Source organism: Myxine glutinosa, chromosome 4 (genome assembly GCF_964187855.1).
Source record: "Myxine glutinosa chromosome 4, kmMyxGlut1.1, whole genome shotgun sequence".
Classification (NCBI taxonomy): domain Eukaryota; kingdom Metazoa; phylum Chordata; class Myxini; order Myxiniformes; family Myxinidae; genus Myxine; species Myxine glutinosa.
This window is the reverse complement of record NC_136264.1, coordinates 25363878-25386733: the sequence shown is the minus strand read 5'-3', so window position 1 is coordinate 25386733 and position 22856 is coordinate 25363878. Positions and strand designations below refer to the sequence as shown.

The 22856-nt window shown below is 44.4% G+C and overlaps 1 protein-coding gene across 2 annotated transcripts in view; it reads right to left on the bottom strand.

Moving 5' to 3' along the window:
• The window catches only part of LOC137424507 (tyrosine-protein phosphatase non-receptor type 11), a 41176-nt gene that overhangs the window by 3778 nt on the left and 14542 nt on the right, over positions 1–22856 (bottom strand). For both annotated transcript variants that reach the window (XM_068112027.2, XM_068112026.2), the window contains 8 exons: positions 16968–17081; positions 16415–16511; positions 14366–14445; positions 11258–11416; positions 7475–7606; positions 2196–2350; positions 1838–1905; positions 1426–1577 (listed from right to left, as the gene is read on the bottom strand). In XM_068112027.2, the coding sequence (XP_067968128.1) occupies positions 1426–1577; positions 1838–1905; positions 2196–2350; positions 7475–7606; positions 11258–11416; positions 14366–14445; positions 16415–16511; positions 16968–17081 (957 nt within the window). The remainder of the gene's footprint in view (positions 1–1425; positions 1578–1837; positions 1906–2195; positions 2351–7474; positions 7607–11257; positions 11417–14365; positions 14446–16414; positions 16512–16967; positions 17082–22856) is intronic.

Below are 22856 nucleotides of genomic sequence, written 5' to 3'. Positions count from 1 at the left end.
GCCGACCTCGGAAGGATGACAGGCTGAGTCAACCTCCCTGGCGTTAATTCAGCGATCGACCGGGATTCGAACCCAGGATCCTGGGATCCTAAGCTGGCACCCTAGCCGCTAGCCCAACACCAGGCTAGGGGCCAGGCCAGGCACCACCACCAAGGGTCCAGACTGAGAAACCATTTTGGCGTCGCTTTAATGGTAAATCCCTGAAATTGGTAACGTGTCTCTTGTGCCTTTAAAGAGACAAGCAGAATTAATTCCTGGCAGATTATTTATATTTGCACAATTTTAATCGGGACTTTTCCATAAGCACTTGCACCATGTATGCACGACCTGACGTCATGTCGTAAAACTATTCCGCACGTTCTCCACTCCACAAACAAGCCTGGTGTTGGCTTAGCGGTTAGGGTGCCAGCTTGGGATCCTAAGATCCTGGGTTTGAATCCCGGTCGATCGCTCCAATTAACGCCAGGGGGGTTGACTCAGCCTGTCATGCTTCTGAGGTCGGCAAATTGAGTACCAGTTCACTGGTAATTCCCTGTGTGTCGCAAGAGGTGACTAACAGGTTTGGTGGCAGGAAGGGCACCCGGCCGTAAAACATTGCTTCAAAAAGGGGACCACGGTGCCTGAAAAAGGCCAACCCCTGCTCTGCGGGGAAAAATGACCTCTAAAGGTGGTTCTTTCTTTTCTCCACTCCACAAACAGCAAGCTGACATCCTTGGCAGCCCTACAACTTTGTGCTGCTTCACTTTGTTCACTATCTCTTCGCCTGCTGGATGCTTCGTCCCTCTGCTGGGTGCTGCAGCTGTGGGCCGAAGACATGCTCATGGTAGAGCATTTTCGATCCCTGGTACGGTATCTTTTAAAAGGCCTTGCAGGGCACCCTTTATTGTGTGTTCATGGCCATTTTTATTAGATTTTATTTCCTGTATGTTCGTTTTCGGTGTATCAGAAGTGTGCAATATTTATTTATTTATCTGCCTGTTTTCGTGGACATCTAACTTTTGTCCAGGGACTCTCTGTTATCGTCGTCCTGTGTTGTCTTCTAAACTATTCAGCAAAAGCGCGTTTCGTGTGGTGACCCATCATTGCAAATTTTGCACATGAAAAACCATTTTGGCGCAGCTTTAATGGGTTAATTCCTGGAAGAGGTTATAATTGGTAATGTTCTCTTACAGAGGTGGGTGGAATTAACAATTCCGACAAGGAGTCTGGCAGATTATTTATATTTCCACAATTGTTTAGATTTCCCAGGAGTTTAAAGGACTTGGACAAGTTTTTTTAGGACTTTACAGTACTGGAAAATGCTTTTTCATTTTTCCGGGAATTTTAAGGAGTTTCAAGGACTGTGCGAACCCTGCAGTTAAGGTGGCAACCACAGCAATTCACTTCTAAACCCGGAGCGTGCATATATAGGACTAGAATGCGTACCTGTTCCTCATGCAGTCTCTTCTGCAGCGTCTCCACATAGTGCAGCAAAGCGCGGTACACAAACTTGTATTGTGCCTCGGTCTGCACCATTCCCGAGCGCTGACTGCGCACAAGCTGGATACTTTTTGGGATATCAATTTCACACTCTAGCCCTGCGTGTGCAAACAAAGCGCCAAACTCACTAAGGGGGCAGAGCCTAATTGGTTAAGGTCACTGAGAATCCATTTTGCTTTAGATAAAATGCGTTGAATAATGGAGTTGTACAGGTCAAATAGACAGCAAATGCTATCTCTCATCACGCTTGAGCTTGTGTGATCGGAATGGCAATGGAGAGGGAATAACAGATGGAGCACATTCATTCCACATCCTGAAAACTATACAATGTTTGATGGCAGTGTGTGCATTAAATTACCTTTGTGTCGAATAAGCTCCAACAAGATATCAATGATAATGACGGTTCCTGTTCTTCCAATACCTGTGCTAATGAAGGCAAAAAAAAAAAAGGAACATCAATCTCCAATCTTGACAATTTCATTTCCTGTAAAGTTAAAGTTAAAGTAACAATTCTAACAGAGAGACAGATTCATCTTTAGAGTTTAACCTTTTTTTACATTTCATTAAAGCCTAACCAGGCTTTGAACCCTTTTAACCTCTGAACCTTTTTTTATTTTATTTTTTATTAAAGCCTAACCAGGTATTCTTCCTCATCAAGAACAGTTATCTCTCATCACTTGCTCAAAGCCACAATTGCAATCAATTAGATCTCCCACCTGCAGTGAACAACCATTGGGCCAGCTTCAGGGATGCTCTCCTCTCTTTTCTTCACCTCCTCAAGGAAACCCAACAGGCCTCCCGGCTCCCCGGGCACTCCATGATCCGGCCATGCCTGGTATTGATACTGCCATACCTTGGCTCCAGATCCGGGCTGGGAAACACAAATGGACTTAAAGTACATCTCCTTGAAGCGTTTGTTTGATGTAGTGTAACAAGCAGTGTACACGGCTTGCAGGATAGCCTAAAGGTACGCACACTCGCCTCTGAACCCTGTTTACTCTGGGTTTGAATCTCGGCCCAACTATAAACTGTCATCTTGGTGTTTCGCAGGTCGGGTGTTAGGCCCCTCGGATGGATGTTAAACTGGGAATCCCATCTGCCAGGATTAGTTGGTGGACATTAAAGATCCCAAGTTGTTCTTCGCGAAGAGTAGAAGAGCTAACGGCGGCACCATGAAGAAATTTAAAAAAAATTATTGCTCGATCCTAGAGAGTACAGCATCAGCAGTACAGCTGTACCCACAGCAAATTATGCTACCTGGAGCCATGTGCTGCATAACAAAGAGGAAAGAGGAAATATGTTAGATGTGTAATTCCAATGAATTGTTCTTACAAATATGACTTACAAATTTTCAAATATGACAAAAAAACACGTGGCCACAGTGCAAGTCGTCCACTAACCCCTGCTGCAGACAGGGGGGATTATTAGCCATGGCCCAAAATATATTTGCCCCACATCCCCCACTATCCCCTCAACCCTTCCCCTAGGCTGCTCCCAAAGGGAGTGGGTTTCTAGTTACTAAAATATTCAATGGAATAACAGAAAACAAACAAGCTTTCATTCTTATGGTTTATTCCAATGTCACTTGTTCCATAAAACATTTGTATTAAAAGGTACTGGAAAACTCCTGGAATACGGTAAATTGAGGAACCCCCCCCCCCCCCCCCCCCACAAAGAAATAAAGAAATACATCTGATATCCAGTTATTTATGTGTGTGTTACACACATATGTGTTATGTTATGCGGTGTTATGTGTGTTATTTACCGGTGTGTACCCCGGTTTAGAATAGGTACACCGTATCCCTGCGTGTCGTAAGAGGCGACTCAAAGGGTTGGCGTCAGGAAGGGCATCCGGCCATAAAAACATTGCCTCAAAAATAGAACCATGACAATTTGGAGAAGATTGTCATGGGGACCGCAAGGCTAACCCCCGCTCTTGCAGGGAAAATGGCCTTTTAAATGCCTGTTGTTGTTGTTGTTGTTGTATCCAGTTATTTAAACTCTTCTCTACCTTGTGTCCCCTTGCACAAGTACACATCTCTTTCCCCCAAAGGCATTGTGTAAAATGTTCTTTCGGAACTGTTTTTCGGAACCAAACTGTCTTTCGGAAGATTGTGCAGTCGATGATTTACCAAAACGTACTGGGTGGAAGATGACAACCTTCATGTGGTCAACCTACTTATGACCCAAAAGAAGCGGGCACTTTACGCTCCAGTAAGTGGCATATGGACTATACACCTGGATCCTAAACAAACCGACCTTGGCTGCCTGTGCTCTCAAATATTCCTTCACCCGGTGTCCATGCACAATACAGACAGAATACTACCCCTCCACGATGACCCACAAAATGTACGTACCTCCAGTCTCAAATCACACAAGCCAATCTGGAGCACAGTCAGGAGCCTTAGTGACTTGGGATTTGACGTCTAAGATCAGTAGTGGGGCAGAAAAAATATACCAACATCCCAAAGATGAGCCTGGTGTTGGCTTAGCGGTTAGGGTGCCGGCTTGGGATCCTAGGATCCTGGGTTCGAATCCCGGTCGATCGCTGAATTAACGCCAGGGGGGTTGACTCAGCCTGTCATCCTTCCGAGGTCGGCAAATTGAGTACCAGCTTGCTGGGATGAATGATCACGGTGTGTACACCGTATCCCTGCGCATCGTAAGAGCGTGACCAAGGGTTGGCGTCAGGAAGGGCATCCGGCCATAAAAAAAAAAACATTGCCTCAAACAGGGAACCATGATTGTCATGGGGCCCGCAAGGCTAACCCCCGCTCTAGCGGGGAAAATGGCCTTAAAACGATCATTCATTCATTCATATTCATCCCAAAGAAATACCTAATTCCTGACCTGTCAGAGGAGCCTCCTGATTTTGATCTACCCTGGAAACAATGGTCTCTATTAAACCGGATTTGCCCACCCCATGTTCGGCTGGCTCACCAACTGCATGAATGAAAACAATCAAGGCAAGTACAGCATGCCACCGCAGGAACCCTCACCAAATCGTGGACAATATAGTTAACCCGCTGAGTATCCAAAACCGAGTGGGGGCATTGGAGCAGTCAATGCAGTGAAAACCAAAGCCATTATTTGGCTGTTAAACTTGCACTTGGATTTATGAGTTACTATTCGTCAAGCCATATGCAAGAAGATTAAAATTACTATAAATTTGCAGAAATAATCTAATTATTTTGTATCGTAGCATATTTCATTGCAAGATTTGGGGAACTGCTGTATCATCAATATTTATATGTGGGATGTGACCACCTAATGCGAGTCAAATCAATGCCAACCCGATCATTATTCCATTGTTACTGAATATGCTTCATAAACCATTAAAATTATCTGGATTACCATAGTGCAACTCAGCTACAACCTATTATTTCCATAAATTGCAGTAAATCAGTGTGACAAAATGAAGGCCAAAGGGTGCAGGGACAGAAAGGAGACCATAGAAGACAGAGAGACCACTGACCTGTCTGCGATGGCGATGTGATAAGCCCATAGACTCAGCTCCATCGTGGGAGATTCCAATGATCTTGAAGGCCTTGGTTTCCACGGCGTCAAGCTGAGCAAGTTGTGAGGCAGGGGAGCAGCCCAGAGGGGAGAGCAGTACTCCCTCAAGCTGCGGATGAAGGCCTTATACGTGGATAAGAGTTCAGGTATGCCAAGGAAGGACTTTTCACGATGGAGGACGCCTAGTCGGCGGCTGGCTTTGTAGAGCAATGTTGACATGTGGTTTCCCCAAGAAAGATCATGACTGATAGTGAGACCCAGAGTTTGAGGGCAGGGAACATCCTCAAGAGGATTGTTAAGAAAGTAGACAAGAGGGTTTGCCAGACGGTCCTTTCGGAGAGAGATAGTGATAGTGTGAGATTCTTCAGGATTGAAAGACATGTTCCACTTGTTTGACCAGTTTGTGATTTTGTCCAGGTCTGCAGAGAGTGAGGAGGCTGCAGACTGCCGATCTGAGGGTTGAGATATGGAGCAGCAGAGAATGGAGTCATCAGCAAAAAGATAGAGGATTTTCCAGAGAGTCTGGGAGATCATTGATGAAGACAAGAAAAAGTACAGAGCCCAGAACACTACCTTGAGGAACTCCAGCCTGAACCGAAAGTGGAGATTTCCATTTCGGGCCACACGTTGACTGCGACCGGTGAGGACATTTTGACCTTTTGACCCCAAAAACAATAGGCTTCTTACTTATGACCAGCTCTAACATTTGGTGAAGTTTCGTGTAGATCAGTTGAAAATTGTGACCTGTAGGTGACTGACATACAGACAGACAGACAAACACACAGAATAACGCACAAGAACAACCAATGTACTTCAAAAATCTTTGATTTTCGCAAGTAAAAATCTTCGATTTTTCAAGTAACACATTGATACAGAATAGCGGACGATTCAGGTGAACTAGATAGTATTCATAGAATACTTACCCTGCGCAGTCAACTTGGTGTGAGCCAACTCTTCTATTTTTGAACGTTTCTTTTTTTTTGATCCAATATGGCTGCCAGACCACGTGAGCGATGACATCATAAATTTATATTCTCTAAATAATTGTTGCATAGATCATGCTCAATAAATTTCAAACTGATTAGACTAAGCGTTGTCCCTGTCGAATGATGACGTCGTAATTATGGCACCAATGACGTCATCTTTAACAACACCTATTCCCCATATAGAGTTATTTACAATGAGCAGCCACGTTTAAATTTTTTAAATGCCGACACGGCACACACTTTACTTTACTGAAATGCAAACATAAATGTTATATTTTCATTAAAAAATCGTTGGAATATCACCAAATCTGTTTTGGTCGTGTGTTAATATACCTCAGTGATTGACAAATCTGAAATCAGAATTTTATTTGAGGTCAAAATGACCCCGTGAGGTCGCTCCGTACTTTGCCTGCTCGTCATTTGCAGTGTGATGATTAATTCCATGCCCACTCGAGAAGACTCTTCTTCTTCACGCAATAACAACTTCTACCTTCCAGACTGTACATCCAATCATCTTGAAATTTTGCACACATGTTACACTTCATTACCTCAACTACAATATAAAGATTCAAGTCGATCAATGAAGCGGTTCAAGAGTTATAATTTTTTAATACTTTCGTTTAATTATTTATATCTGCCAAACCACGTGACCTATCGCAAATTCCAAAAGGTGATTTTAGTAGACTGATATGCTGAACACATCTGTGAAGTTTCCCCTCGATAGGATCACAAATGAGGCAGGACTTGGTTTTAAAAGTTTATGCTTAAAAACACCATAACTCCGAAACCATGTGACGCATGACGTCATTCTCGCTGACTTTTTTGTTTGTCATGGGTATGCGATTCTGCCTGCAAAGTTTGGCCTCGATCTGTTCAGTCGTTTTGGAGAAAATTGGATTTTAGTGGTTATTCACTCAAAACAATATGGCGTCAGAACTACGTGACCGACGACGTCATTATAATTTTATTTCTGCATCAATTTATACCGAGAAGATGCTCAAGAAATTTCATCCTGATCAGGTAAAGTTTTTCACTTGTCGAATTATGACGTCATAACGGCGGCACCTATGACATCATCATTCACATATGTTATTCCGCATGGAGAGTTCTTTGCAATGAGACCTGTCCCAATTATTTCTGCGCAGCGGTTTTTGAGATATAGAGGTGCAAAGTTTTTTGTTTTTTCCAAGATGGCGCCCGTACCACGTGACATGTGATGTCATAATATTCACTGAAGTATTCTACAGGAGTCCCTCCCATGGTGAAAATTTCATGTCAATCAGACCAACGGTTGCCGAGAAAATGAATTTTTAAAATGCAGACACGCACGTACGTACGTACGTACGTACGTCGTACGGGTGGACCCGAATGCTTAACCCTGCCTTTCGCTTCACGGGCGCAGGGTAATAACTAGGCTGCCCATGGGACATCATTGGTGTTTAACATTGACAAGAGTGGTTTTTAAAGTACCAGTTGACAAGGAACAACCGTACCTCATCCTCGTGACGCAGTTCCAACTCTCTCACGACGTAATCAAAGGCTTGGGACTCCTCAAGGTTTGTGACCGACAGGCGTCCGTGGGTTTGCGTTATCCCCATGTTCGGCCAGTAATGTGCACACTTGTTCTGTGGGTCAGAAGAAATGCACGTGTGTAAAAGGGCTTCATAATGTGCACAAAATAACCTCTTATCCTGTTATCTGTTGCAATTATCACAATAACTGGTCATAGATTCTACCCTGAAATTATACCAAACAGCAGGTGGTGCTGCATCATTGGGAAATACAGAAGGATCCTTATAAGAGAATAATAAAGTCAGCTGTTTTCCATTTGGAAGATCCCATTTGGGCCTGCATCAGTGCATCATGGTCACAGAAATTCTGTGACGTAATCGACAAAAAATAAGAAAAAATAACTTGGATATATCGATACTCTGAGGGCTTAAGAAAGTTTCTGGCACATTCTAGCACATCATTTCCTTCTAATTGTCTATTTCATTTTCAACGTAGTCCTTGAGTTCAATGCACTTGGTCCAGCACTGCTGCACCGAGGCCGTGCACTTTTTTCGGTTTTGTTGTGCTTGTCCAAAAACAACTGCCACAATCACATCACCACCATCAAAACTTATTGTGAAATTCTTCCCTCAACGTGCCGATCAGGTAGAAGTCCAAGGAAGCCAAAACTGGTGAGTAGTAGGGAAGCAGCTACAGTTGGTCGTTCAGGACTACAAACTGAGCTGTGTGAGATGATAATTGTCCTGTAGAAGTAGCACTCTGGCTCAATGGTCGCCAAAAGTACTTCATGAATTCTCTCAACCACCACAGTTCACGAGCAAAATAATCTCCATTAACATTCTCAATTCTCTTGGGAGGTCATCAGTGTCATGATCTCCCACGCCCTCAATCAATGTCCCAAACTAGAACGGCACTCAGTAGAGAGCATACCTCCTCCGCCTGGTGAACAGTTTACGTTTTGTTTCTCAGAGTAGACCAGAAAATCACAATACAGAATTTATATAATGTAGAAACATTCTTCACCAAAATTGAATCAATTCTTCCTCGTCACACACCCAACCTCTCCACCAAGTTTCGTCCAAATCCGTCCACAACTTTGAGATATCCTGCTATACGTATATCGTTTTTGTCCCCATCTCCCATTGGTGAAGAGTCACTTTAAAAAATTCTAGTAGCCGGATCCAAATCCGGATGTTCACCAAAATCTAATCATTTCGTCCTTGTCACATACGCTACATCTCTGCCAAATTTCGTCCGAATCTGTCCACAACATTTTGATATATCTTGTTCACAAATGGACAGACAGACAAACAGAAAGACAGACACAGACAGGGGTGAAAACATAACCTCCATCCACCTTTGGTGGCGGAGGTAAAAACAGTAGCCATCAGATTGCCACCCGTTGCTGATGGGGTATTTATTATGTGTAGATCACCAAAAAAATCTCAATTTAACCCATTTTAAATTCAGGCACTACCACAACAAAATGTGAAAAAAGTCAAGGGGTGTGAATACTTTCTGAAGGCAGTGCAAAGACTCCATGCAGATTTAAGGCCCACCCACTTTAAATGCCATTGTAGCAAGCATTCTGAGTATTGCGCTGCAATACATGTCCCCTACCGGCAGTCTGTCGTCCGGAAAACTGTTGGGGAAATTACCAAAGTTAAAAGTGCCATAACTTTGTCAAAGATGATCGAAACGTAATGAAGTTCGAACCTGATCTGCAACCTATCATGAGGAAACCATGTACCAAGTTTGAAATCATTAGCATTAAGCGTTTACAAAAAAAGTCCGGAAAACTGTTCTTTGCGTGACGGACTGACAGACTGACAGACTGACAGAGGGACGGAGTGCAAACCTATAGTCCCCTCTGGCGTACACCGGTAGGGGACTAAAAAATCCGGAAAACTGTTCTTTGCATGACGGACTGACAGACGGACAGACTGACAGACGGAGGGACGGAGTGCAAACCTATAGTCCCCTCCGGTGTACACCGGTAGGGGACTAATAATGACCTTTCTTAATCTGGACGTTGCCGCACATTTAGATAACTATACCAATAAACCAAATTAAATGACAAAACACTGATCAGCAAGAAATTAGTCAACATCCGCATCACGAGCGAGCGAACACCAAATTAATTCAACTTCCTGAGAAGATACAATATTTACATTGATTTCTTGCACACAGCATTGGTATTTTCATCAAACGTTACCTTGTTATCAATAATATTGCCCAGGTTCTTGCATTTGTAAATAATTCCCACCTTGTCACCATTTATGGTTACAGGTTCATGATTGGGACCTTTTATAAAATCCAAAATCGTTTCTTTAGTTTTGTGCACATTGAGAGCGAAACAGTCCACACACTACTTATTCAATGTATCAATCTCATCGAAGGATGATTGGTCAGAAACACAACCAACAATGGCGGTATCGTCTGCATACTTAATAAAGAAACACTTCTTTGAGAGCCTCACACACATCCATTGGTGCACAGACTGAACCGTAGAGGTGATAATACACAACCTTGTGGAGCACCAGTATTCAAGATTGATAACTTTGATAAACTACCAGGGGTGTAGTTCAGCAGGAGCGCACCGGAGTGGTGCTTCGGCACAACACTCCATCAGAGGTGGAGCACAGCTCCACAACAGTTAAAATTAATAATAATAATAATAAATACTCACATTCATGATTAGTTGAGTTATTGAGCGTTGTATGCTTTCATGCACCCAAAATAATAAACACCCAAAATTAGCACTACACTGCTGCAAACTACCATTCACCTTCACCTGCTGAGGACGGTCTAGTCGGTCTAGTAAAAACAACAACTTTCCAGCCAGAGTATGATACAGGGTTCAGGTCTTTAATCATTGAGCTGCCTTGGGTGAACCTTTTTGGCACGGGAATAATGATTGACTTTTTCTAACAAACAGGAACAGTATGAGTAGAACAGTCCAATCTAGCTATGGATCCTCCCCCCTCAACCTCCCGCCCACCCCCCTTTTCCACATAACAGTATTAACCCTATTCTTCCATCAATTTAATCCAGAATAACATCAATAAACCATTAACTTCTGACTTTTTTTTATTCTCTAGGTAAGGAATCGAGTCAGAGTACCATCACACAATGGCCTACTCATTTCAAGAGAGCTTAAAATGGACAACATCCACATCCTGAATGCAAACATTAGGTTGTAGACAGCAACCGCCCAGGGTGGTACTACCGTCCTGACTTAGGAGCGTTAAAGTGGTGCCCAGAACCATCTTACACTCTCCGTGTCAGGATTGCTGGTCTTACTCACTGTCTCACTCAAGCTATAGCTACCGGGCCTAGCTTCAACCTCTCTTTCTCGCAAACAAACATCATACACTTTTCATCATACACTTTTCTTCTCTTTTATTTAAGGCCTGGCCTCGATGAAGGTGATACAGTCCATGCCTGGAGACTTCAACATTTAAAAAAAAAAAAAAAACCAGAATAGAATAGCTGGCTTTACATACCTATTTTAACAATGTCATGTCCCACCTTGACTATTGAACTATCCTGACATATTTTAGCAAACACCAGGCTTATCAAAGAGGCCTCCCATCCAAGTGCTACCCGGTTCAACTCTGCTCGACCTCAGAGATTTGATGCATAAAAATTAATAATTTGTAGGACAATCGTTGTAAAAAGCTTTCAACACATTTTATGTCCCAACATCGTATAAAATAGCTGATGCGAAGGTGAGGGGTCAAAAGAGTGCAAGCTTGTCCCACCTTGCCTCTTTCCAGCTCCTTGGTTGCCATGACGATGATGCGAGAATTCTCCTGATGCACCATTCGCCAAAAATCGGACACTGTGGTCGGCAGGCAACCCTGGGTTGCTATGTAGTGCTTTGGGGGGACACCTGGTGCCCAGCCATCTAGTTTCTCCACCTGTCAGTTCATACAGAAGTGAATGTCATGTCAAAGAACCAAAGTTTGTGCTTTCGTTAAAAAAAACCTAACTAGGTACATGTTCATGAACACAAAAGAGCAAAAATACATCGAGAACTTGGAGCCAAACAAATTTCATGCACTACAGTCTGGTACAACATGGATTTTAAGGCCATTTTCCCTGCTAGAGCCGCGGTTAGCCTTGCGGTCCCCATGACAATCTTCTCCATTTTGCCCTATTTTCTGAATCTCCCTTTGTTAACCCCCTTGCCCGCATTTCTTCTTCCACCACCTTTAGCCAAGTCTTTCTCGGTCTTCCCCGTCCTCTACTTCCTTCTACATTCGTTTCCATCACTCTTCTCAACCAGTCACTTTCATCCTTCCTCAACACATGACCAAACCATCTCAACCTGTTTCTCTTCACAGCATCCATCACAGGCTCTATTCCCATCATCTTTCGCAATTCATCATTTGTCTTCCTCTCTCTCAACAATACTCCACACATCCACTGAACCATTCGCATTTCCACCCTTTCCAGCCTTCGTTGCTGCTCAACGTTCATTACCCATGTCTCGCTCCCATAAATCATAACACATCTCACACATGCAGCATACACCTTTCCCTTCAGCTTCAACGACACTCCCCTCCTCGTCAGCACGCCACTCAGTTCCCGAAACTTCTTCCATGCACATCTCACTCTCGCAACCGTTGCCGAGTCTGATCCACCTTCTCCATTCAGCATGGCTTCTAGGTAGCAAAATGTTTTCACACCTTCCAGCTTCGCGCCATCTCCAAGATCCAACTCAACATTTCCTCCATCTGCAGCTCCCTCTGTGCATACCTTACACTTGAATGTAGCTGCCACACTGGTTAATGACCCTCTCAAACCACTACATTTTTGATGAACCCACGCAGCGCACATTGTACATTGAATGGAGTTCACTCCGACACCCTTCCTGCGCACAGCACACGGCCACTTCCCAGTTCTGTCCACCTCACCATATGCTTTACCACTTGCCATCACCTTCGTCTTTCCGATATTCACCTTCAGACCTTTTGTCTCCATACATTCCTTCCACTTGTTCATCTTCTCCTTCAGTCCTTTCTGCTTTATTTCTGCAATCAATACTTTCTGCAATCAACACCAGATCATCTGCATGCAACAACTCCCACGGTAAACCCTCCTTTACGTTCCGAGCCAGCACCTCCATCACAGCTACAAATAGTGGTGGACTTAGTACCGACCCCTGATGCACTCCCATCTTCACCTCAAACTCACCACTGTTCCCGTCCTTCGTCCTTACAGCTGTGCGCGCTCTTTTGTACATTGCCATCACTACTCTGATCAACCATTCCTCCACTCCTAACTTCCTCAATGCCCATGTCACTACTTCGTGTGGAACCCTATCGAATGCTTTCTCCAGATCAACAAACCCAAGAAACAACTTTTTCCTCATGAAATGAAATTTTCGTGAAGTTCAGGTGCATGAAAGCAGATACATGAAATTTTTAAAAGTACTAGTCTGGAACAGTTTATAAATGGAATTTTTTGGGGAGAGAGGAGTTGGGGGGGGGGGGGGTTGAGACAAGAGAATACAGAAATAGAGGGAGCAGGAGATTGCTCTTAGGAACTTGAAGAAGAAATGTCTCAACACTAACCGCACACTGGTCTCACTGCCACGGGCCTTCCTCATGAAGCTAGGCAAGAAGTCTCAGGCTTTTGAGCTTCAGCTGAGATTTATTTTCGTGTACATAGTCAAAGCTTGTGGAAGAACAAGAACTCAGAACGGATCAGGACGCAACATAACAAAAGGAACAGTAGGAGGAGAAGGGGGAAACGCCAATAGCAGGGATGGAGGTAGAAAATAGATGGAGATGTACAAATAAGGGATGTGGGTAATGATGAGGGGTAGGGAAGAACGCAAGGAATGGACGAGATTGATACAAAAGAAACCTTTTGGGAGGGGTGGGGGTGGTTTAACGGGTGCAGAAAAGACAATGGTTTTGGATGGGAGATGACTTGAGATGGCGATGAACAGCCATCTCAAAGACTTGGAGGGAACAATGAGCCCGAAGAGTATGGAAGCCGTTTCCACAGATAGGGAAAAAAGAGGAATAAATGAGTGGAGGTGAGCAGTGTTTCTGGATCTTGGCAGTTTCACTAGGAGGGGATCGCTGGTGGACTGCGTGCCTCCTGCAGACACCTGGGAGGGGGTGGTGTATAGGGGGGTGGGGGACGGCGACAAACCATGGAGAGGGCATAGGGTGCAAGACCAGAGAGGAGGCGGAATAAGACAGAAACCATTAGGACCTGTCGGCCGAATAAGATGATGTCCAGTGTGGGTTTGAGTGTGGGAATAAGATGATGAATGTCGGCGGAATAAGACAGAGACCATTAGGACCTGTCGGCGATGGCTAAGTGGTAGGCCGATCTGGAAGACACCGGCCTTCAGTTTATGGTTGCCTTGCATTTGCTTGGCAAAAACGACTTTGCCCAGGAAACATATCATTTCAATGTAAACCGTGGTCAACTACAATGTAGATTTCCAAATAAACACGATGTGATGGCGATGTTTCATGGAATAATTGTTGAGGCATAGAAAGTACCAAACACTGCCTTCCAGAATGCACTACCTCCAAATGTCAGGAAATCCATTCAACTACCGCAGATTCAAGTCAACAGTTGTGCAGGTCATTGCAATTGAAAGAGAAAATACTTTGTGAACCCAAAAGTTTCATGCAAAAATAATCGGATGTAATTTACAAAGGTGTTTCATGGTAATGTGTGGTCAGTTTCACAACTGCGGATCCTTCTGAGATAAATCTACGATTGGTTAGCTCACATCAACAGCACATGAGTGTTCATTTTTTAAATATTAAGGGAGTGAATAACGACTGCCCACCTCCTCAACAAGCCAAGACCCTCAAATAAAAAGTCTTTTCACTGACCGTAATAATGTTTGCATTGATGTAATCACTCCCAGGTTCAGTCGCATCCACGTCCTTCAAAACTACACGTGAGTGATCAACTGCAAAGTAAATTTAAAAAATGAAAGAAACTAAAGGAAACAAGCAAACCACAAAAACAAACAAAAACAAGAACGGCAGATGGTAGAACTTATACCTCAACCAGGCTGAACAGTTTATGTTTTGTATCCCACTGATGGGATGGATCTGGATTCGGACCTCAACCAAAATCTAATCGATTCTTCCTTGTCTCACACCAACCTGTCCACCAAGTTTCATCCAAATCCGTACATATCCTTTTGACATATCATTCTATATATGCGTTTTGGCCCAATCTCTCAATAAATATATATGAATGATCGTTTTAAGGCCATTTTCCCCGCTAGAGCGGGGGTTAGCCTTGCGGGCCCCATGACAATCATGGTTCCCTGTTTGAGGCAATGTTTTTTATGGCCGGATGCCCTTCCTGACGCCAACCCTTGGTCGCCGGGGTATACGGCGATGCGGGATACGGTGTACCTATTGTAAACCGGGGTATACACCGGGATCATTCATCCCAGCAAGCTGGTACTCAATTTGCCGACCTCGGAAGGATGACAGGCTGAGTCAACCCCCCTGGCATTAATTCAGCGATCGACCGGGATTCGAACCCAGGATCCTAGGATCCCAAGCCGGCACCCTAACCGCTAAGCCAACACCAGGCTCTCAATGGTGAAAAATAACTTTTTTTAAATTCTAGTATCTGAATCCGGTTCTTCACCAAAATAAAATCATTTCGTCGTTGTCACACCTAACCTCTCCACCAAATTTTGTCCAAATCCGTCCACAACTTTTTGATATATCCTGTTCACAGACAAACAAACAGACAGATAGATAGACAGAGGTTAAAACAACCTCCAATAAACTTCAGTGGTGGAGGTAACAAACAAAAAGACCCTCCCATCCCCAACACAAAAAAGGAAACAACCCAAAACATACACCCACCGCCCACTCCTCCCCCCCCCTCCCCCTCAGGCAAAAAAACCCCCACCATCAACACACCGACACACAGACACCAACACAAACATTTTCCTAAGTCTCATGTCGATAAAATAAATGAACAGGATTATAAATAATGAAATGTATATATGTGGGAAAATTACATGCCAAGACCGGGAATCAAACTAAGGTCCTCTGGTAAGCCGTACCAGTGCTCTGCCATCTGAGCTATCTGGGCGACCCTGACCGAGTATGCAATTTTCCCCACACATAGAATTGCCACTCTCTTTCCGTCACTGCTTCCGGGTCACTCGCTGGTCAGGGTCGCCCAGATGGCAGAGCACTGGTACGGTATGGTTCACCAGAGGACCTGGGTTTGATTCCTGGTCTGGGCATGTGATGTTCCCACATACGTCAATTAATCTCTTGTCGATGAATACACATTAGGTTTTTGATGCTTGTGGAAAACAATTTCCATTTCCAGCCCAATCAATGAGACAGGAATGTCAAATCACAGCCAAATCAGCACAAGACAGAAATGTGTGACACTGCATAGCAAGTGATCACCACACAGGGCCATGCAGTATAACAAACAGAGCATATGATAATGCATCTCAAAGTGAGCAGAGGCTGCAGAGGAAGCCCACCACATGGATTCGAGCTATCTCATGCACAAGGAGAAGTAATTCAACAGCAATTCCAGACATATTACAAATACTTCGTGGCGCAAGAGGCAAAACCAGTCGATCGGTAGAACCAAGAAAAACAATGCTCAAAATAGCCTAACCGTTGTAAACAATCAAAAATAAACGTTTGCTGGAAAATCACGGACTTTACATAAAGGAAGGAGGAAATATTCTTCTTTTTAAATTCCCGGTTATAAAGCAACTTCATGGCTGTTTTAAGTTTTCGTTTTCATAATTTGAAAACAAATGCTGCCCCAAATTGGTACGATCACAACAAAACTTTAAAAACTTCATACATCGCAGTGCATGGCAAATAAAAGCAATGAATGTAAAAAAAAAAAAAAGGACACGACGACCGCCGACCTACACGGCAAGATGTTACGGTAGCGGTTCTTGGCCTTGTTCTCCAGACGCTGCCCTTCTTTTCGGCTGTACAGCAGCTTGCATTCCTGGTGCTGAATCGTCTGCATCAAGAAACACAGACCTGATATAAAGTGCATGCGGAATCTACAAATAAAGAAATGCAAGTGAATCTTGAGCAAATATTTGTAGATTAAGAACTTTGCACTGGACATGCCAAGATTCAACCCCCCTCCTCCCAATGCTTTGCCTCAAACCTATGTTATCATGAAATGGCATAAAATGCACAGAATGCCTGAACGATACAATTTTTCACGGCACGGGACAGGTTTGAGGAATAGTTCCACCTCTGCACATTTAAGCCTCAGCAAGTGCTTTATCACTTGCATGACTTGAACGTTGAAAAGGAACAACAAAATGTATTCCTCAGCTTTTGGTGGACAAAATTCCAATGTCATTCCTGTTTGGGTCGAGTAAAACCAACAGACACAACAAAACTCTGACTCGAGATCTCGTCCAGAAGTAGGTGGGACACAAATATATATATATATTTTTTTTACCTCAAATTCCTCCCAGAATCCTTGCTTTTGCTTGTCCGCATTGACCGGGGTTTTGCTCAGTTCTCTGATGCGATGCTCAATGCTGGCAACACTGATGCGCGTTGCGTTAAGAGGCTGAAACAGAGATATGCAGGGAAGGTTTAATCAAAAGCAAGGGCTTCCAAATAAAAGGAAGGCTTTTGTTACTATTAACAAAATTAGAATATCTCATGCACCACTATAACTACTTTAATAATTTGTGACATAAATACCTAAATAATGTGTTCAGTGGAATTTTGTGTCTTCATCACAAATTTTGCAATGGAACGGGTGGTTACTGAGACTGTGGCAAAGTTTGAGGTACGACACTTGAAGAGATCTCAACGACATTATGAAGAAGATCTCAACCTCACTATGAGACGGAGCTCTGCACTGAAGCAAAAAGCTGAGCAGGTGCCGCCTTGGTCCAAAAACTAAAGGGCTATGCTCAAGATGAAAAGAACGACAAACTGGAGCAGAGTAGGAGACGGTCCTTCACCGCAAATCGTATTATGCACATGAGGCATTGGGGATGCACAGAAAGGCAGAACATTTCAAGGACCTTGAAACATGATTCTGATACGAAATTTAGGTGGATATTTTGAGTCCTGTGAGGACTCCGTTACACCTTCTGTACAACACAAATGGAGGTAACGACCTAGGAGAGTCCAAAAGTTATTTTGGATTAACCTGTTTGACATATCAATCTGAGCTTGTGACGCTGTTGCCTTCAATTTGAGAAGGCAACATTTTAAAAGACGTTGGAAGTATAAAAATGAAATGGTCTTATTTAAGGGTATTAAAGTCAAATTCCCAAAACTGAGAATTATTACTTTTAGACATCATACTTAAAAAGACTTTTTGACTTAAAAAAAAAAATACCCTCAGAAAGATAATTTTATTATAATAAAAAAAATAGGACGCAAAACTCGGATGAACCTAAAGTTGGGCGTCCTGTCTACCAGCATCAGTTGGTGGACATTAAAGGTTTCACGGTGTCCTTCGTGAAGAGTATGTGAGCTATCGCCGGCACCATGAACAAATTACAAATCACTGGCCTAACTACTGCTGGGAAGGCAATGACAAACCACCCAGTATAACCCTTGTCAAGAAAATGCTTCGGCAGCACCGACACTATTTTGCCTGGGCAGGGCATGGCTTTGCAGCTGGACATACAAGATGTCTCTGATGAAGTAGTTAAGAGCCGAGTCGAATCCCATAAGCCTGAGTTTACCCGATTTATCAACTCCCAGTTTGACAATGACCATTCCCCTCACATTAAAATCCACGATCGAACCCTGCCATTACAGTGAACCCGGTAATCAATTGAAAAGGGGGCATCAACATGCCATGGCGGACGAGCTAGATTCTTAAGCCGTAGTGGGCAAACTTCAGTGACACCGTCTTTTCAAACACAGAATAGTTGCAAACAGAGTCTTTTCCTGGTCCGTTCCTTTGGGTTACAGGCTTACGGCCATACGTAGTACGAGTTAAGTACATGTTCTGTCGAGACTTGTTCGGGCTCCATCAAGGTTCGTGCTCTGGTCGTCAATATAGTGCGTGTAGTAAATTATCGATTGCACACTCCACTTGTGTGGGGCGAATGAGCAGACAAAAAGGGTTCATGCACCCATGCAAGGGACTATATATATTGTTATGGGTGATGGGGATGAGAACCAGAGTCCCAAGCGTCACTCCCGACTAAGTGTGTTACAGGGTGACTAATGTCAGCGACCCTAGGTCCTATCCCCAGCCGCCGGGCCGAGGCCCGCAAGCTGACCGAGCGGTTTTTGGAAGCTTGAACTTTTGGTTTAATGCAAGGAGTAGAGGCTCTAGAGTTTAGAGTCTAGACTGGCACACTGTGCGACTCAGGGGAGCTTGCAACCAGATCCTAAAAATGTCACTCAAACAAAATGAAATACAATCAAAGAATGCAAAACGAAACAATAAGCAAATCATATACATATGACGATGGACTTAATTAATGAATAATGACAGACTGAAACAATTAACACATGCCACATACATCCGATACGAAAGGCCGACACAACATCACAAACACTAACCCTCTATCTACCCCAGGGAAAGGGAAAGGGAAGCAAATTTAAAAAAACAATATTAGAAGGGAATTCAAATAAAACGGGATATGAGTATGGGAATGAAATGGGGTTCAGGCCTGTTTGAAGGGCAATTTCATCGACGCTCGTCAGAGCGGGGCTTGGGGGGAACAAAGGTTGATCGACACTCGCCAGAGCAGGGCTTGGCAGGAATAAACATAAATGGACCAGTCATCACGCTCTGCGATTCCTTTCTCCTTTGATTATTTTCCTTTTGTCAACCTCCTTCACGCAACACAGCAAATCCCTCAGCTCAAAGTTCATCGAGGTAGACTCCTTCATGTAGCACTCACTGAGCCCGTTCACAGCATGAAGCATGTAGCGTTTTTCAGAGACCCAAGAAGCGCCTTTTTCCACAAGATACGCTCCTTTCCTTGTTGTCCACCTCCTTCATGCACAATGAATCTTTCAGAAACTTCGTATAAATCGAGTCTCTCACACCAACAAGCTCACTGAAGCCGCTCACACCACAAGCAAGGATCCTTTTTTTACCGCACTGCCAAGAGATGCTCTTCTTCTTCCTACCCTTTTACCGCCCTTTCTTCCTTCAAAGAAAAAGGGTTGAATCGTTTCCAAAGCAGGGCTTGGCAGGGCTTGATGACTCTCGTGATAAAGATCTCGCGAGATTCGGAGACGGTGGGAGGGATTTTCGAAGCTCCACACGGTCTCCACGTTTTTCGAAGTTAAGTCTGTTCACAATTGTATTTTGTCGAAACTGTATTTATCTTTCGGGGTGTGAAGTTATTGTGTGCAACTTTGGTTGTTTCTCGGTGTTTATCTTTCATAAATTGATCGTCTGTTTGCCGTGTCGTGTCTTGAGGCCTTGTACAGTGTGCACTGTACAACCTTGAGGCTTTGTTTTTCTCTCAGCGGTCCGTCGTTTGTGATCCAATAACTTTCGTTCTCTGTATTCCCAGGCTTTTCACCCATAGCCTACTTCCTTGTGTAAATCTCAACTCAAAAAAAAAGAAAAAAAAAAAAAAAAAAAATTCCCTTCTCTGTTCTCATTCGTTTATTCATTCTTATTCGTTCGTTCGTTCTTCGACCACGTGTTTCTCCCCCATTTCCCCAGATAGTTTTCACTCATTAACCTTCAATGTTTACACTTTCCCCTCAAGTTATGTATTCCGTCATATTTTATAACACCTTTTTCTTCTTCTTCTTTAAAAGGCTGCTTTCGACTTGCTCACCAAATCAATTCATCCCAAAAAAAATATCCATCTCCTATAGTGCCTTTTTTCTACATTCCCTAAACTCTCCTGCACTCCATCCTCCATCCAGCGTCCTTAAACGTATTTTTAACTCGAAGGTCACAAGAAACTCATTTTGCAATAAATGTTCGTTTCCCATAAATCGTACACTTTCAAAAATCCAATCTCACCCCTCCCCTCCAAATCTTCCCCATAACCCCTCCCCTCCAAATCTTCCCCATCACCCCTCCCCTCCAAATCTTCCCCATCACCCATCCCTTTCAAATCTCCCCCCTTGCCCCCTCCCTCCTAAACTACCCCCTCACCCCTGCCCGCCAAGACGCCCCCTCGCCCCTCCCCTCCTAGACTCCTGCCTCACCCCTCCCCTCCAAATCTCCCCCATATCCCATCCCTTTCAAATCCCTCCCCTTGTCCCTTCCCTCCCAAACTCCCCCCTCACCCCTCCCCTTCAAATCTCCCCACCCTCATTGCTTCTCAATTTCCCCCCTCTCACTCCCCCTCCTCAAAGCGTCCTCCCCGCTTCTTCCCCCTTCAAACTCTCACCTCCATCTCCCCCAACCTTCTGCCTCGCTCTTCCCCCTCCTCAAATAACACCTCATTGTGGCTCACCCAATCACCATCAAACCTTTTGTCCGCCCCATCCTTCCCTTTCTCCGAGCTATTCTGAAATCTCTGACACACCTTCAACAGCTCTCCCTATCTCTTCCACCTCTTCCACATCTTACCCTACCCCTCCTCCCCCCTGTTCTGTATCTGATGCTCCCCCTTCCTCTTCATTAACGGTATGGACCTCAAACATCCGGGGCCTTCGTTCAAACTTAACTGATCTCTCCATACAGGTTGCTTCTGTCAAACCAGACGTGATCTGCTTAACAGAAACTTTCCTCCTTTATGATGTCTCTGATTCCATAGTATCTCTCCCGGGCTACTCCCTCCTCCGGTATGATAGACCTGAGCCTCGTCCTGGAGGCGGGGTTGCTATCTTTATCAAAAACTCTCTTCCTCACTCGCCCTGCACTGCACTCTCTCCACCTCACCCCCAGGAATACCTCTGGCTACGGCTTCCCCTTCGCTCCCACCTCTTGTTCATATGTGTGTTGTACCGTCCACCAAACAGTGATGACTCCATCTACATCTCGCTGTCTGATGATATGGACCAACTTCTATCTACTCATCCCAACTCTCTCTTCCTCATATGTGGTGATTTCAATTGTCACCATGCCAGTTGGCTGGGTGTGGGTACCTCTCTCACCAGCCATGGCTCTTCAGCAAAGGACTTCTGCGACTCACTGGGACTGACACAATCTGTCAATTTCCCGACCCGGATCTCAGTCAACGGAACATCTTCTCTTCTGGACTTGGTTATGACTAACTTCCCTGAAAATGTCTGCTGCTCTTCTTCTGCTCCGATCGGATCATCTGATCATGTCCTTGTTAAAGTGGACATCTCTCTGACCATCCTCAGGGAGCCTGCTCAGCGTCGACGAGTCTGGCATTTCACTCAGGCCAACTGGCACGGTCTTCAAGCAGCCATCAATCATCTGGACTGGTCTCCCATCTCTACCACCTCTGACATCAACTCATCCTGGGAATTCTTCCAAAGTAAATTGCTCTCTCTCATGCACAGATTTATCACATCTCGTCTTCAGTTGTCATACCCTTCCTCCCGTCCATGGTACACGGAATCTTGTGGTGAGGCTGTTGCCCAGAAACAACTTGCCTTCGTCTCCTGGAAAGCAAATCCAACGGAAGGAAATCTCATTTCCTTTCACAAAGCCCGAAACAAGTGTGTGTCCACCCTCAGGAGAGCCAGGAAACAATATCTCTCCGTTCTCAAGACCGAACTCTCTTATCTGTCTCCCTCTTCCAAATCCTGGTGGCGTCTGGTCAAATCCGTTTCTGGTGTTTGTTCCCCCTCCATCCCCTCCCTTACCTCAAACGGCTACACAGCTGACTCCGCACGTGAAAAAGCTGAATGCCTCAACTCTGTGTTTGCCTCTAAATCTTGTGTCCCAAACCCATCCCTCTCTGTACCCACCATACCCAGTCGTACCCTGCTGCTCCTGGACTCCGTGTCCTTTCCTCCTGACAAGGTGGAAAAGTTTCTGTCAACCCTCGACTCTGATTCTGCAACTGGACCCGACGGCATCAGCCCACGGGTCCTAAAATCCTGCTCTGCTGCTCTATCTCACCCTCTCTCTGTTCTCTTCACCCTCTCTTTTGCTCAAGGTCAACTGCCATCTGCTTGGAAATCAGCCAACATCACCGCTTTGCACAAAAAAGGTGCAAAAACAGATCCTAGCAACTACAGACCAATCAGCCTTCTCCCAATTATCAGCAAAGTCATGGAATCCATCATTGCTTCGGATATGAAATCTTTCCTCTTCTCCAATGGCTTGATCTCTGATCATCAATTTGGTTTCAGACCAGGTCACTCTACTCTGGACATGCTGCTTCTGCTGTCTCAACAATGGATGGAGGTCCTCAATGCCAAACAGGAAATTAGAGCTGTCTCCCTCGACATATCACGTGCCTTCGACACG